Source organism: Mesocricetus auratus, unplaced genomic scaffold, assembly GCF_017639785.1.
Source record: "Mesocricetus auratus isolate SY011 unplaced genomic scaffold, BCM_Maur_2.0 Super-Scaffold_100030, whole genome shotgun sequence".
Taxonomy (NCBI): Eukaryota; Metazoa; Chordata; class Mammalia; order Rodentia; family Cricetidae; genus Mesocricetus; species Mesocricetus auratus.
In genome coordinates, this window is record NW_024429211.1 from 11,346,480 (window position 1) to 11,363,547 (window position 17,068).

Here is a 17,068-nt window from a genome sequence, read left to right on the forward strand (position 1 = left end):
TTTGTTCTTTGTATAAATGGAAAAAATCAAGACATGGCTGTTTAGTGTCACATAGACCCAATTGGCCATGGCAACACTCAGCCAAAATCCTGAATATGCCATCTAAACACTCAAGCATAGATTATAAGAATTTAGAAAACACCATGCTGTAGAGAGAAACCAGTGGGTAGGAGTTTAATGTACAAGAATCAGGAACTGAGTTCAGATGCACAGACTGACATAAAAGGTTGGGCCTGGATGCATGAGTCTGTTCTCCAGCATGAGAAAGGGGAAATGGGTAGATCCTGATACCTTACTGGGCTGTCAGCCTGGTCAAGGTGGAGAACTTCAAGGTTGGGGAGAGACTGTCTCAAGGGATTAAGATAGAAGACAATAGATAAGGAACCCACATCTTCCTCTGACCTCATGAATTCTTAAGGATACAATGTACACACAAGCACACCTATAAAATAGTGCGCTGGACACTAAGGCAACATTGAAAGAACTGAAGACAAGGTTCAGAGTTGTACTCACATCTTCCCTTGTATGAAGTCTTCCAAGTCACTGTCTTCCGGCTTATAGACATCTGAAAAAATTCTGTGTTCTATATGCATATGAAGTTTCTTTAATTTTTTAGATTTTGGCAGATAAATTGTAGCAGTTGACAATTCATTATGACTACCAATATGAACAGTCATTTCTTCAAATAGATCCAATACTTGTGTTTCAAATCGTTCATCCTGGTTTTCAAGAAGGCCATCAAACAACCTCAGGAGAATCAGTTTCTCCCTGCCTTCTCCTTGACTCAAACTTCTAAAGCATTTGAAGATTTCCTGTCTCATCGCTTTTGATGGTATAAGACCAAAGTGTGGATTCAGCATGGCAGCAACATTCTCAGTTGCAATTCCTAACACAAACATTCCAGGCATGAACAATTGGGTTTCACTATGAGCATAACTTTCACTTAGAAGTTGGGGTAGGCTTCCAATGATGGGGTTATGTTTCTCTTTGCCTTCTCTGAGGAAATAGAACAGGGCACCGAAATACCACTGTAGTGTAGGACTGTAAAACACAAAGCAGTCACCTCGAGTATTGAGAAAATTCATTTGTAGCCACACTGTCAACTCAGATTCACATATCCCGTTCCTCCTGAGATCCTCAGAGTTAAACACAAATACCCGTTTCCACATTCCCTCCACAGCCAAAGTACACAGGGTCTTTAATCGGGCTCTATTCTCTTTAGGTAGACATTTGTCATACTTTGATCTGAATGAACTCAATATAAAGCTTGCATACAAAGCTGAATCTGTGTCAAAAGGTAAGATTGCTTCCTCTCTCCTGGCACACTTCCACTTTATAGTACTACAGACCACCCAGCATAGATGAGGATTTTTGCATATACAGAACAATGGTTCATTGGCTGCTATATAATTAAAGACTTGTACGCCTTCATTAACTTCGAAGAACAACAAACAATATAACCTTATAGCTGAGTCAAGCAATCCCCCCAAAATTATTTTCCTTGGATACCGCAGCAATGGATAGATTTTTGGTTCACTTTGGGGTCCCAATTCAAGAATCAGAGAGGATTCTGGGAGCATTACTTTCTGTAGCAAACTACGCAAGACAATTTGTGTTGGCATACTCTTCTTCCAATCACTGCACAAGTCTGTCTGGAGTTCCAAGTCGAAGTTCAGGTAGTCAAATCCCTCTAGGATAAACAAGATTCTCCTAGGGTTGGATAAGACATCATCTAGTGCCTCTGAAGACTCAGACAACTTACTTAAGAGGAGCTGAGCTAAGCTTAACTCTGTGGTGTTGTTAAGTGAGATGAGAGAGAAGAAGAAAACATAGTGAAATCTGTTATTCCATAAGTCTCCTGATGCCCAATCCAACATTGCTCTTCTTAAGAAAGTGCTTTTTCCTATTCCGCTTTCGCCCAAGACAACTAAAGTGACTGGTTTTAACTGATCATCAAATACCTCTTTCAATGCACTGTACTGCCTTTTTATTGACACTTTGAAGTCTGAACTTTTCAAATAAATGTTATTCTCCTTGGTCCATATGTAGTTAAATATAGTCTTCATAATCTCTCTGTATGGACGTTGTTTACCTGAGTTTGATGAAATCAGAACACAAGGCAGTTAGGAATAGGATGCCCTTGAAAATGAATCACAGATTTTCTTAAATACATATCTAGAGTTTTCTACACATCTGGATGACCATTGAGGCAATGGGTCCCAAGGAAACGACCAAAGGAGAAGAGCCAAACCACCCCTTCCCCTGTAACAAGTTTCCATTTCCCTTCAACTGATATAGAGTTTTCTTACCATTGCATGTCAAACAATGTTTAGGTCTGGCCCTAAACCAACCAACAAACAGGTTCTTTCTACACCCAAACCTCTAGATACAGACTTCTACTGTATGCCAGTGTTTCCATGCTTGTGAACATGTGTGCTAACTTACTCAAATTGCTGTCATAAAGGGGGTATATGAATACTTTAGTACCAATAGAAGAGAAGGGATGACTCCAGATGGCAATGGTACTTAAAAGTTAAACCTCTGACCCCTCTAGAGAAAATAGTCTCCATATGTAGGGCCCCCTTCTCTACTTACAAAATACTACAATGGAAATAAAGTCTACTTTCACTTTCCCTGGGCAAGGGAAAAATAAACTCTTCTTTCCCTTACATTCTTTAATTCATAGATAAGAACTCACTAGCCTACCAGCTGCATCGTAGTACACACCTGTGGCCTAAACCCCAGACCCTCAGTTGTTTATTTTATCCCATCCAGGATGATAATGTATTTGATATATTGCCTATGAAACTATTATAAACAAACTGCAAACTCACTTCTGAGTGACAGCTACTATAAAACATGACTTTTGGGTAATGCATTAAAAATTTGCAAAGGGTAGCGTATCTCCCCAGGACCAAATCCATGACTATTTCATTTGTACTAATTTCATGGGGGGTTCTCAGAATAGTGTAACTCAAGTGTAAAACTTTCATGCCTTCAGTAACTCATTTCCAAGTGATTCTGTTTGTTAAGTTCTTAGTTTGATTTACTGTTCATAATTTCATGTTTAGTCAAAGCAAGATTTGATATTATAAAATGTTGAAGCTGGAAACATGACTCAATGGATGGGGACACATAACCAGCTCCAACATTTTGTCCTGTGATCTCCACAAGTGCCCAATGGTAAACTCACAGAAATAAGGAAACACATCAGTATGGGTTGGAGTAGTAGCTAAGAGTAAGAGTGAATATCGCTTTTGCAGAGGACCTGAATTCAGCACCCACATCAAGTGGTTCACAAATGCCTGCCACTCCACCTCCAGTGAATCGTATGCCTCTCACATCCAGGAACCTGCATTCTTCAACATATTCTCATGTGGTCACACCCACATAAGCCTAATAATAAACCTAAAAATAATAAATACAAAACGACATGCTAATGGTTTATGTGATAAAAATAAATACCAGGATGAGATGAACTTTCTCTGCTCCTTTATTTCAACCTATAAGGTCTAGATTGTTTGTATTATACAAATATTGTGACTAATTTCATAGATTTCTCTTTTTGTACCCTATGTCTGTTGCCCCTACTCCATGTTGCTGACAACAAATAAGTTATTTTTCAATTTCATCACGAATAGGGTAAATCCTATCATCTGGTGAGGAAAAACAACAAATAATGTCTCTCAACAGTCAAGGCAAGTCCAAGTAAAAACTTGCACCGCCCCAAACTTTGATATCCCTAGGCCTGGGAAACCATTTTATCAGAAGAGGAGAAAAGGTTTTACATTTCCACAGAGGACAGCCACTTAATTCAGTCACCCTAAGTCATCTACTATCTGTCACATGCTGTTGCAGCCTCTGGGATGTATGTGGTCCTGAAACCTGCTTGTAAATGAGGGGAACGTGTGGTGGCTTGAATTAGAAATTTCCCCCCATTGACTCATATGTGCCATCCTGAGTGAGGTAACCCAGCCACGAAAAGACAAGCGTGGTATGTACTCACTCATATGGATTTTAGGCATGAAGCAGGGAACTGCCAGCCTACAATCCTACAGCCAGAGAGTCTGGGAAACAGGGAGAACCCTAAGAGAAATATGCATGGTAACCCAGAGAAGGGGAACAGGACAGAATCTTCTGAGGGGCCTGGGAGCAAGTGGGGAGGGGAGAGGAAGCTGGGAGAAAGAGGGTGGTGAAGAGAAGGGGAGAGGAGGACATGGGGGAGCAGGAAGGTTTAGTCAGGGCAGGAATAGAGGAGAGAAGATGAGAGACACCATAACAGAAGGAGCCATTATAGGTTTGAAGAGAGATCTGGCACTAGTGAGTTGTCCAGAGTCCTACAAGGATGACACCAACTGGCAAACTAACCAATAGTGGAGAGGCTACCTTAAATGCCCTTCCCTTGATGACTTCCTTGTATGCCATCATAGAACCTTCATCCAGTGTGTGAAGGAAGCAGAGGCAGACACCCATAGCTAAACACTGAACTGAACTCCTGGAACCCAGTTGCAGAGAGGGTGGAGTGATGACCAAAGGGGTTAAGACTTGGCCAGTGAAACCCACAGAAACAGCTGACCTGAACAAGGAGGAGCTCATAGACCCCAGACTAATGATTAAGAGGCCAGCATGGGACTAATCCAGACCTCCTGATTGCAGGTGTCAGTGAGGAAGCCTCACCATTCTTTGGGACCTCAGGCAATATATCAGCATTTAGCCCTGTCATCCAGATGGACTTTGGGAGAGCCCATTCCACGTGGAGGGATGCCTAGGCTCTGCCCCAGATCACATAACAGCCTTTCAAGATTCCCTCATGAAGGGCTTCACCTTCCTTGGAGAGTGGAGTGGAAATTGGTGGAGGGGTTGGGCAAGGGGTTGGGCAAGGGTTGAAAGGAGGGGGGCGGTAGAGGAAGGGAGGAAGAGGGAACTGGAATTGATATGAGAAGCAAACTTGTTTCTAATTTTAATTAAATTTTAAAAAAAGGAAAAAAGTTTCCCCACTTAATGGTCTTGTCTGGAAGGTTTAAGAGGTGTGGCCTTGCTAGAGAAGGGTGTCGCTTAGGACAGGCACTGAGATTTTATAGCCTCAGCCTACTTCAGTTCATGCTTTCAGCTTCATGCTTGTAGCTGGCTTCCAGCCCGTATAACCATGCCTGTGTATTTTCTTACCTCTCTCCATGAGGCTCATCGTTTTGGGGCAGTACGCCAAAATAGTGTCCTTTTACAGGAGTTGGTTTTGTTCATGGTGCTTAATCAAAGAAACCAAAACGTAACTGATAAAACAACCACAGCCTGTTATACTCCATGTCTTGCATACATGTGTCTGCCTGGCCCTTCCCAAATTCCTGGCTCTTTATCCACGTGAGGAAACAGATGTAGTGACATTGATCACCTTGCTAAAGCTGACTAGACAATGAAGGACATGACTACGGGCCAGCTAAATGATGCACATGACTCCATATGCATCGTCATTTTTAGCTGACACTACCTACAACGAATGCATCTGTTACATATTAGTTCTGTCAAAGAATCATGAACAACAAATAGGAACATAATGCTAGTTAATATGAATCTGATGTGGGATGATGTAGTGGTAAATTATTCCCCCTGAAAGGACTGTGACATGCTCGCCCTACCTGGAGATCATCCAGGCATAATAATTTGAGATCTCCCTCTGCTGTCTCAAGAAATTCATAAGAAATAAAGGTGAGGTCTCTGGGAAAGGAGATGAAGGCCTATTCTTAGCATTAAATATCTTGCAAAAAGTATAAGTGCTAAAATAGAACTCCATCTCAGCTCAATGTGGCACATTTGTACCTGAAACACCAGAACTCAGGAATCTGAGGCAGGAAATCATGAGTTCAAGACTAGTATGGTCTATAGAGTAACTTTGAAGCCAGCCTTGGCTACGCAGTGACACATGTTCAAAGACAGAAAGAACGAACAAAAGAGAGGGGGGGAATGGAGGGAGAGAGGGGGGAAGAATTCTGTGATGAAACTCATTGTTTTGTATTTAATTTTTAAAAGCACAAGGAAAATAATCATTTTCTTCATGAATCATGAAAGCAACATTAATGTTAGGATCTGCCTTACTTGTTTCAATGAGTCCTACCTTTCCTTTTACTGGTAATGGTCATTAGGATACCCTTCTGACCTTAGTTAAAGGATGATGTATGTAACAACCCTTGGTTTCTTCAGTGCAACCTTCCTCAACTCTTAGGACACGAGTGCCATGACCTTCACATTATGGCTCTTAGCTCGGTGTTTTTGTGGGAATCCTAAAAGTGGAAGAGGGGTGTCTTTGTCTCTTTCATCTGTTTTTTTTTTTTTTTACCCATTTGCTACTATGGGGATGCCTAGCCCAGCCTTGATGTGTGTTTGTGCCTAGTCTTATTGTACTGTGTCATGCCATTTTTAGTTAATATTCCTGTCTGGCCTGTTCTTTTCTGAAGGAAAATGCAGGAGCCGTGGGTCTGGCGGAGAGGGAGGTGGAGAGGAATGGACAGAGGGGAAACTGGTCAGGATGTATCATATGAGAGACTAAATGTTTAAAAAGCAGGTCCTATGTGGCTAAATTTCCCCTTGTGCCCCCCCCCTTCTCCATGCTCCCTTACCTCTCATCAGTTTCTCAGTCATTCTGAAGAGGTCTTGCCTATTGATACAATCAAACAGTCTGGCTGCAAAGGCCCATGCCAGTCCTGGATAGTGTGTGTGCAACAGTGTTTCCATGTCTTTCCTTGAAGACTTCTCAATCGTAGTCCAAGGGATCATAGGCTTCAGTTTAAATTGCTCTTGCACTTCCTTGTACAGCGATTTAAATCTCAGGAACTCTGCATTGCTGAGCATTTGCAGGCAAAGATTCAAGCCATAACCTGTTGTTTCCTCCATCGGGGATGATGAACAGAGACTTCAGTGGTTAATGAATCTCCAAAACCAGGAAGTAAGTGACACCTGGACAAGAATGGCATGAGAAGTCTCAACTTAAAAAAGCTCAGATTTATTGATGTCACGTATCCGTTCCTTCAGATATGGGAGGGTAACTTGGAATGGTATGCAAAATTAAAATTAAATTTTTAAATATTATATCAATGAAAATTAAATTTTAACCTGTTCTTTCTCAATACTTTAGCACTATACATGATTAGTGGCTAATCTTTCTTCATGTCCAGACTTTGAAACCTTAAAGTAGCTTTTACAGACAAGAAAAAAGGCACTCAAGTGTCAATTGTCAAATCTCACATTACAAGTTGAACATTGCATATTATGCTTCCAAAGAGGTTGGGAATCGGGTCTACAAAATTGTCATGAAAATGCTTAATATAAGTTGACAGTTGAGAAAAATTGTCTTTAAATACTTTATGAAAAAAGTGTTTATAACTATTTATGATTTAATAAAGCCACTGAGTGTCAAAAGACAAGTTTGCAACAACCACAGAGCCAGGCAGTGCTGTTGTAAAATTTTAGCCCCAGGACTTGCTAGACAGAGGCAGAGGTATCTCTTACTTCAAGGCCATACTAGGCTACACAAGATTTATCCAGTCTAAAGAGAAAATGGCTCGCACAAATGTGATCTCAGCATTTGGAATTATTCACCTTTAATTCCAGTACTAGAGAGGTGGAGATAGTGATATTGCAGGGCAGAGAGGGAATATAAGGCAGAAGGAGATAGAGGATTGCAGTATGATGTTTGATGGAGAACAGTGCAGTCTGCAGTGTACTGAGGATTCCTGGTGGCTGGATGACCTATTTCTGTCTTGGTAGAGGTAAGAGACAGTGACTGGCTGCTTTGCTTTTCTGATCTTCAACTTGAAGTCCAATATCTGTCTCTGAGGTTTTAGTATTCATGCCAAACCTAGGCTTAGATGCCATATGGTAACTTCCATTCAAGAACAAGGGGGAAGCCCACTAAGATATGAAAATAACAGTACATAATTCCTGGTTTGAGTCCAAGCACTTTGCAGGAGACGGACAGAGAAGTAAGACACAGGGATGTTTGCAAGGGAGGGAGGATGGACAGAGGAAGGAGGGAGGGAGGAAAGACAGAAGACGGAGAAGGGGGGATTGAAGACCGAGAAGGGGGGATTGAAGACCGAGAAGGGGGGATTGAAGACCGAGAAGGGGGAGGGAAGAAGAAGGAAGGGAAGATGGAAAGGGGAGGGAAGACAGAAGAGAAAGAGAAAAACTCTTAACATTAACTCTACCATCTGCCACTGCACTAGAAGATATATTCAGACATAGCAACAAAAAAACTACAAAAGGTTCACATGGAACTCACAACTGATTAGAACAGCTCCTATTTAACAAATAATTGTGAGGTTTCATGAAGACACTGGGAAAATGAACTTAATTGAATATAAAACAAATCCAGTATTGAATAGAAACCAAATCCAGTATAACTACAAACATACGAAGACAGACACTGAATTCTTGTTCCCTTCACTCCATGGCAATGCTGCCCTAAGAAACTGCCATGTTTAATTGCATGATTCACATCACTGGCACTACTAGCTCCACAATCATTTATAGTCTTCTATCAGTTAAAGAAGAAGACCCATCCCCTGTTAAACACTAATCTACATTCTATCCCGTGGACTCTGTCTTCATCCCGATCTTTGTGTTTTATTTATTTATTTATTTAGAGACAGGGTCTCACCATGTAGGCCTGGCTGGTTTGGAAATTGCTATATACACCAGGCAGAACTCAACCTGGGATTTCAATCTTGACTTGTAATCTCTGCTGGGGTTAAAGGTGTGTGATACAACAGCCCAGTGACGACATTCTTTAAAAATGTTACCTAATCCTTGCATGTAATAATGAGACATCACGAATGTTTTCATAGAAGAGTACATTGTACTTACCCTGATCCACATCGCTCTACATAGTTTTGCTCTGTTACCTCTACTGTTACTCCCTTACTGTCCCCTAGACTATTTCCTCCTTTGATAACAGATAGTTAAACGGTCATAAAGATACGTATTTTCTATATAAATATAAACTATAATACATGCATGCATATATGTAGCATTTTAAATATCTAAAAAGACCCTATGACTCATATTGTTAGAGAAAACACAACACATTGTCTTTCTTGGCATGACCCCCACATGGTTCCTATCAATCCGCAGGCCCATCCAGTTTCTTACAATGACACAGCTTTGAATTTGTGGCTAAATAAAATTTGACTGTGTGGAAAAGTATTTTCTACTTTAGTTGATACATAGAAATGACTCTCATCACAAGGCAACTTTGCAAAGTTTTAATACATTTCTATTCTGGGTAATGTCTACATCACAGAAACACACCTGTCTCTTCAAACACAGATAATTACAGTGAAAACATCAAAAATCCTTCCAAAATTATTGAAACATATACATACTATTGATATCTATAGTCAGCAAACTACAGTGTAGAACACCAGACATGTTGGTAGTTTAAATTTGTTAGTCTAACTTCTCATTAAATAAATATTGACATAATTCACATATGAAGTAATACTGTAATAGAATGACTGGATACAGTGTTTTAATGAATTATTAGTTTAACTTTACTGCTTCCTTTTACTGTATGGGTATTGTGGGTTTTTGAATGCATATGTATGTGTAATCCACAGGAGCTGGAGTTACAGGCAATTGTGAGCTGCCTTGTGGGTGCTGGGAAATGAAACCAGATCCTTAGGAAGAAGAGGCAGTGCTCTTCTGCATTGAGTCAACTCCCCAGCACTCGACTTGATATAGTGGTAAACGGCATGAACAAGGGGAAATTTTAAGGTCCAGAAAGCCCTCCCATGGAGTACTTTTATTTAAAGACACTTTCTAAGTGGATCAGTGCAAGCAATGTCTGCAGTATCAGTCATGTAAATTTCCTGTTACTCTAAAGGCCAATGACATTCAAAAGAGCCTGGCCTTGACAATATCGACATCAGAAGTGCACATAAACATTGTGAGAAAAAGAAATAATGATATATTTATTTTCATTTTACACACATTGGTGTTTTGCCTGCATGTATGTCTGTGTGAGGATGCCACAACCGCTGGAAATGGAGAGGCAGATAGTTGTGTCTTGCCATGTGGGTGCAGAGAATTGATCCTGGGTCTGTTGGAAGAGCAGCCAGTGCTCTTAAGCACTGAGGTATCTCTTAAGAACTGAGTAAAAAAGAAAAAGAAAAAATCCTGAACCTGGAGAGATTGCTCAGCACTAAAAAGCACTGGTTGATTTTGCAAAGGACCCAGATTCAAATCCCAGCACCCATATAGCATCTCACAGGTGCATGGAAACTTCTGTTTCAAGGGACTTGATAGCCTCTTCCGGCCTCAACAAGGACCAGGCACACAGATGCCAGAATGATATTATGTAAGGCAAAATCTTCATACAGTAAAAATAAATAAAGAGAAGAATGTGAAAAAAACCTTGCCTGTGGCCCGATCATCCTGAATGGGCCTGATCTTGTCTCATCTCAGCAGCTATGCAGGGTGGGACTTGGGTGGTCCTTGGATGGGAGACTGCTTGAGAATATGGGTGCTGTTGACTTGAAATGGACAGACACTTCATATCCTCTTTCATTAATCCTGTGTCTCAATGCCTGCATTCAACCTTCCTCATTCAACACTTAATACTGTCCTCTTGGTCTTTGGTCTCTGAGCTATGGCCATACTCACATCTCTTTACACATAACATCGGAAATGAACAGGAAATGCCTTGTCTTTTCTATCAAAGGGTTACATGCCACAAAACTTCACTTAAGAACCAATTAAAAGACACTGGTTGGCAGAAATTTGAGTTCCTCCAGGGTCTGCACTTCTCAAATGAACATATGTGATCAACATTACACAGGATGTTCAAACTTTCCTCCTGTTTGTCATTGCCCTGCTTTAAGTTAGCCAATCATATGAGGGTCATCAGTGGGCCCAAAATGAGGTATATGACCTCTCCTTTTAGAAATAAAATCCCAAAGGGACCCCCACAGGGTGTACTAGATTTGATGTGACTCTGTTCCACTTTGCAGATGCAAAAGTTTTTAAACTTGGGTTTTAATGATGTGTCCACATGCATGTCTATGTAACCTCATGTACTTGATGCCCTCAGAGGCAGGAAGAGGGCATTAAATACCCTGGAATTAGAGCTAAATATGGTCTTGTGCAACCATGTGTGTGTCTGGAACAAAACTCGGACCCTGTGAAGGAGCCTTTCAGATTTTCATTAAGTAGATCTTAGATGACAATTCACATGGCATTTGCCTTCTCTGATAGATTACCCCTCAAAGAGGAGCTGGATATGGTCATATATATTGTAAAGAAATGTCAACTTGGCTACAAGACACACCCAAATTTCAGCAACCAAGAGAATCAACTAGATGCAGAATATGTGAATGTATGCTCAGTGAAGTCATGTAAAGTTCTTTGTCATCACTAATCAAACTTCAAATGGACACCCTCTCCCATCCATGAGCAGGGTAACCATCACAGCATCAGAAAAAATTCAAATATCACTTTCTCAATCAGGAATAATAGTATCCCATTAAAAAATCAATACACACTGGCATAGGTGACTGCTTCCTAAATGTAACACCAGAAGCATAGACACTGAGCAACAATTAATAAATGAGACCTCCTAAAACTGAAAAGCTTCTGTAAGGCAAAGGACACTGTCAATAACACAAAATCACAGTATACAAAATGGGAAAAAAACTTCCCAACTCCACATCTGTCAGAAGACTGATGTCAAAAATAGAAAGAACTCAAGGTACTAGACATCAAGAATTCCAAACACACGGATCTCAATTAGCCAAAAGACATCTTAGGAAGTACTTAACATCCTCATTATAGAAATGCAAATCAAAACAATTTTGAGACACCATCTGGCTTGAGCTTATGTTGAAGAAGATGTGTAGCCAAGGAAACACTCTTCCACTGCTGGTGAGAGAGCAAACTTGTATATCCAGTTTGGAAAACAGCATGGTGGCTTCTAAGAATCAGCCTACCCCAAGACCCAGCAAAACCACTCTTGGGAAACACCTAAAGGACACTATCATACCACAATGACACTTGATTGGCAGTGTCCATAGCAGCATAATTTGTAACAGGCAAACATGGAAACAGCTTACATGCCCCTCAACTGAAGAATGGACAAGGAAAATGTGGTACATTTACACTGTGGAATACTATTCAGCTCCAAAAATATGATGGCCTCATGAAATTTGCAGGCAAATAATGGATCTAGAACAAAACCATCCTGAATGAGGATACCCAGATTCACAAAGAAAAGCACAGTATATATTCACTAATAAGTGGATATTAGATGTAAAGGATAGCTAAACTACAATCCACAGCTCCAGACAAGCTGAGTTAACAAGGAAGACCAAAAGAGCAACACATGGATGAACCTGGGGAGGGCAATAGATGAGATCTACTGGCTATACTGGGTGGGGGTCAGTAAGGAGAAGGGGAGGAGGAGTGAGGACATGGGATGGTTAAGGGGAGTATGTAGTTGAAGAGCAATGAAAGATATATCATAATAGAGAGAGCCTCTATGGGCTTAGGGAGAAACCTGGTGCTAGGGTAATGCCTGAGAATCCACAAGGATGACCCCTGCTAAGACTCCTAGCAATAGTAGAGAGGATACATGAGCTGTCCTACCTCTGTAAGCAGATTGGGGAGTACCCCAACTATCATAGACCCTTAACCGGTGATTGATGGTACCAGACATAGAGATCCATAAATAAGCAGCAGCCTGAGCACCAGAAATACAGTCAAAGAGAGGGAGAAGGGAATATATGAGCAAGGGAGATCAAAATCATGATGAAGAAATCTATAGAAAAAGCTATACCAAACATGTGGAAACTTATGAACTCTAGAGAATAGCTGGGGAGACTGCAGTAGACCCAACTAGGTCCTCTATATGAGGGAGACACCTGTGAAGCATGGACTATCAGATGGACCCATGGCAGTAGGATCATGATACAAACATGGTACATGACCTAGCTTGTTGAGTACATTCACTATGGTAGGCTGCCATGCTCAACTTCAATGCACTGGAGAAAGGCTTGTCCCTGCCCCAACCTATTGTGACTCTGTTGACTTCACGTGTGAGCCTTTAGTCTTGAGGAAGAGTGGACAGGAGGTAGGCTGGGGAGTAAGAGGAGATCTGGAGGATGGGGGGCAGAGAACTGTGGTCGCAGTGTCAACTGAAATCAAAATAAAGTTTAAAAATAGAAAAAAAAACAGAAAAGGAACCCTGCCTTTGTCCTACATTTTCATCACCTAGAATCCATTCCCCAGTAACAAATGCGTGCATGCTTGAAGACGTATATTTTAATAAGTAAACATTACCAACTTTATTTAAATGCCCAAAACTATGAAAATAGTCAAATAATGCTTCACTGAATTAGTGCAAATAAATACTCTGAATTAAAATTTGACTGGATCCCAAATGGAACTATTTTCTGCTACACAAAAGGAGTTCACACTCCTGGCAGAGAGCACAGGGTAGCCCTCAATGTAACTGATAATCAGCTTTGCCCATCTCACCGCCTCTGGAAATAGAGTTGATGCTGCACTTGTTGAGTAAAATTTTCATTGCACTCCAACATTTACAACATTTAAGAGCTGACAGTGCATAATTACCCATTAGAGGATAAGCAAATCAGCACATTGTATCCTCACATGGTGGTATTATTTGTCTTCCCTAGGGAAGGAAATATGGGCATGGACTATTGCATGCCCTTACCTATAAAGGGGATGGTAAATGAAAATCATTTATCTGTAAATTATCACATTACACTCTTTGGAGTTACATGGATCCAATTCTTAGGTCTGGAAGGTAGAGTCTACAGAGTGGAGGAAGAGAAGGAGAACAAGAAGCTGGTTTCTGCGTAGCATGTTGGCCACTTTCTGGAGATCTATGGGGGTGATGGAGAGCCAAAAAGCAAGTATATTAAAACTCTGAACAATGGTTCCAAACTACTAACAATGCTTAATGTAATGGGTGTCATTCCATTGTATTTTACTATACACTCTTTAAAACCTCACATGCCCCAGATCTCTCTCCAGTCATCTTTCCCTATTGCGATTGAGATCTTCCTGGAAGGTTCAGGATCTCCCACAGATGACTCAAATGCTTGATGCTTGTTCACATTTACCCTCTCAATGCATCCCACAGTCCGCATGGAGGCTCTTAAAAAACTCTATGGACCCATCATGCTACTTTTAGGGTAACACAAGTGCCCTTAATGGACCCATCACACTGACTTTAGGATCTCGCTAATTATCATTTCAAACCATGGACCACAGTGGTCCTGGCAACACCTGCCTCACTTCTCATTGAGGACAACACCTGGCTCAGTCCACCTATTACCACTGCCTTGTGGTCAACAGGGAGGAAGCTTGCAGGAAAAATGAAAGTTCTGTCAGTTGACATGAAGTTAGGATTTTCAAGAACTACTGGGCACCAAAATTTTAACTACAAAGCCTACCAGCCAAATAATAGCAACAGGTTTTATACTTCATTCAATTTCTCCCAAATATTTTCATTGCTTTCATTCCTCTGCCAGGTTCCCTTCACCTCACAATCATACATGGCTTAGTCAACAAGTCTGAGAAACAGACCTTTCACTTTTCCTGATCTGCCCTTCTACGCTTAATTCTCCAAATATCCACAGCTTCCAAATCTCTATGCCTTCAGTTAGTACTTGCAAGGCATGGTCTCCAGAAATCCAGACAGTCCTCAGACCAAACATGGATCTGAGCATAGGCCTGAAGTTCTGGAAATACAGTGTCCACCTCCCAAGTGCTGAGATCATACTTTTGCCCAGTTTGATACAATGTTGAAGGAATCCCAGACTTCATGCCCTCCAGGCAAGCACCTCCAATGTTACGTTCCCTGCCTTGAATAATTTAATAAAAATCTTATGAGCCCTGACTCCTTTGGGAGGAATTATTTTCTTTCATTCAAGTTAGATTTCAAAAATATAGAAGTTAATGTTTACCTACATGTATTTTGAGGCCAGGTCTCACTACGTAGACCTAGCTGGCCCGAACTCTGTATGTACACAAGGGTTGCCTCAAACTCTCAGAGGTCTGCCTGGCTCTGCCATTAAAGGTGTGCGCCACCATGCCCAGCCTACTGCAGCTATATTTGGGGGTTGGGGCATGCATGTGTTATGGTGCACATGTGAAGGCCAGAACCTTTTGGGAGTCTTGTCTCTTTTTCTACCAACTGCATTCCAGAGAGGGAACTCAGGTATCCAGGCTTTGTAGCAAACACCTTCACTCACACTGCTATCTCACCTGCCCAAGGGAAAGCTGGGCATTTAAAGGGAAAAAATGCTGGGGGAACAATCTCTATAAATCCACATACTTCCCTTTGAGTACTTCCACATAACAACACAAGGAAAGAGGTTATCAGTTCTGGAGCCCCCCACTTCTGACCAGTCCTCCACAGAAATAAGAGTACCAATGAAAAACAATACAGTGAAGGTGCAATTATCTGTACGGACTTACATAAACCACGAGACAGATCACAGTCAATAGTGAATGAGGGTCGAAGGAACTCCCCGGTGGTTCTGTAAACCATCTGTAAAGCACTGAGTGGAGAAAGCAGCAGAGAGTAAAACCATTGCACTAGAGGAAACGAGTTCCTTACCCAGTCTGCAAAGCGTCCTATGGGCTGCTTCTCATCACAGACCACCTTGGAAACTAACAATAAGAAGTCAGTCTAGCTTGTTGATTGGTGGTCGACTCTCTCCCCTTCATTGGCTGCTAGGGCTCTATCATGGCCCGCAGGCTTTGTAAAAAGGTTTTGCCTGTGCTCTCAGGTCCCAGGTGTAAATGATCACCCCCAGGTTGCCATCTGGAAACTTCCATGATCTTAGTAATATGATAACTGTAACTATAACATCACACCGTGTTGTTAGTATAAACCTAGGACTTCTCTGGACAACCTTCTGCTCCTGAAGAGGGAGAAAATTCATGGGCTCCATCCTGTATGTAATCTGTATATCTGCCTTCCTTTTTGTGATTCTCCAAGGCAAAGTCCTTATTGATCTGAACTTCTATGTTTCTGAAATATAACTTGAAAGAAAATAATTCCTCCCAAAGGAGTCAGGGCTCATAAGATTTTTATTAAATTATTCAAGGCAGAGAATGTAGCATTGGAGGTGCCTGCCTGGAGGGCATGAAGTCTGGGATTCCTTCTTCAACATTGTATGAAACTTAGCAACAGTATGATCCCAGCACTTAGGAGGTGGAAAATTCAGTTCCAGAATTTGAGGGCTATGTTCAGATCCATGTTGAGTCTCAGGCCTGTCTGGGTTCCTGGAGACCATGCCTTGCAAATACTAATTGAAGGATATTTGGATAATTAAGGGTAGAAGGACATACCATGTAAACTGAAAGGTCTGTTTCTTAGACTTGTTGGCTAAGCCAGGTCTGATTGTGAGATGAAGGGAACCTGGCAGAGGAATGAAAGCAATGCAGTTATTTGCGATACAGTGAATGAAGCATAAAACCTATTGCTATGGTGATTTGGCTGGTAGGCTTTGTAGTTAAATTTGGTGCTCAGAAGTTCTTGGAAATCCAAGCTTCATGTGAAATGACAGAAATTTCATTTTGCCCTCAAACTTTCTCCCAGTTGACCACAAGGCAGTGATAAAAAGTGGACTGAGCCAGGTGTTGCCCTGAGAAGTGAGGCAGGTGTGTTCAGGACCACTGAGGTCCATGGCTTGAAGTGATAATGAGCAACAGCCTAAAGTTAGTGTGATGGGTCCAATGAGGGCGCTTGTGTGACCCTAAAAATAGCATGATGGGTCCAAAGAGTTTTAAGAACCACCATAAGGACTGTGGGATGCATTGAGAGAGTAAAGCTTAACAAGCATCAGGTATTTGAGTCATCTATGGGAGATCCTGAACCTTCCAGGAAGATCTCAAGCCCAATAGGAAAAGATGACTGGAGAGAGATCTGGGGCATGTGAGGTTTTAAAGAGTGTATAGTAAAATACACTGGAATGACACCCATTACATTAAGCATTGTTAGTAGTTTGGAACCATTGGTCAGTGTTTTTATATACTTACTTTTTTG

General features: G+C 41.3%; 1 protein-coding gene across 3 annotated transcripts in view; it reads right to left on the bottom strand.

Annotated features, from left to right (window-relative positions):
• Window positions 1–15,753, bottom strand: part of LOC101829371 (NACHT, LRR and PYD domains-containing protein 9B) — a 29,624-nt gene extending 13,871 nt beyond the window's left edge. For 2 of the 3 annotated variants that reach the window (XM_040733335.1, XM_040733333.1), the window contains exons 1-3: window positions 15,635–15,753; window positions 6,612–6,948; window positions 514–2,092 (exon numbers count right to left, since the gene is read on the bottom strand). In XM_040733335.1, coding sequence (XP_040589269.1) covers window positions 514–2,092; window positions 6,612–6,885 — 1,853 coding nt within the window. In that variant the 5' untranslated portion in view covers window positions 6,886–6,948; window positions 15,635–15,753. Of the gene's footprint in view, window positions 1–513; window positions 2,093–6,611; window positions 6,949–15,492; window positions 15,608–15,634 lie in introns of those variants that run through there. The other variant, XM_040733334.1, reaches the window with a different exon arrangement.
• Between the last annotated feature and the right edge of the window lie 1,315 nt (window positions 15,754–17,068).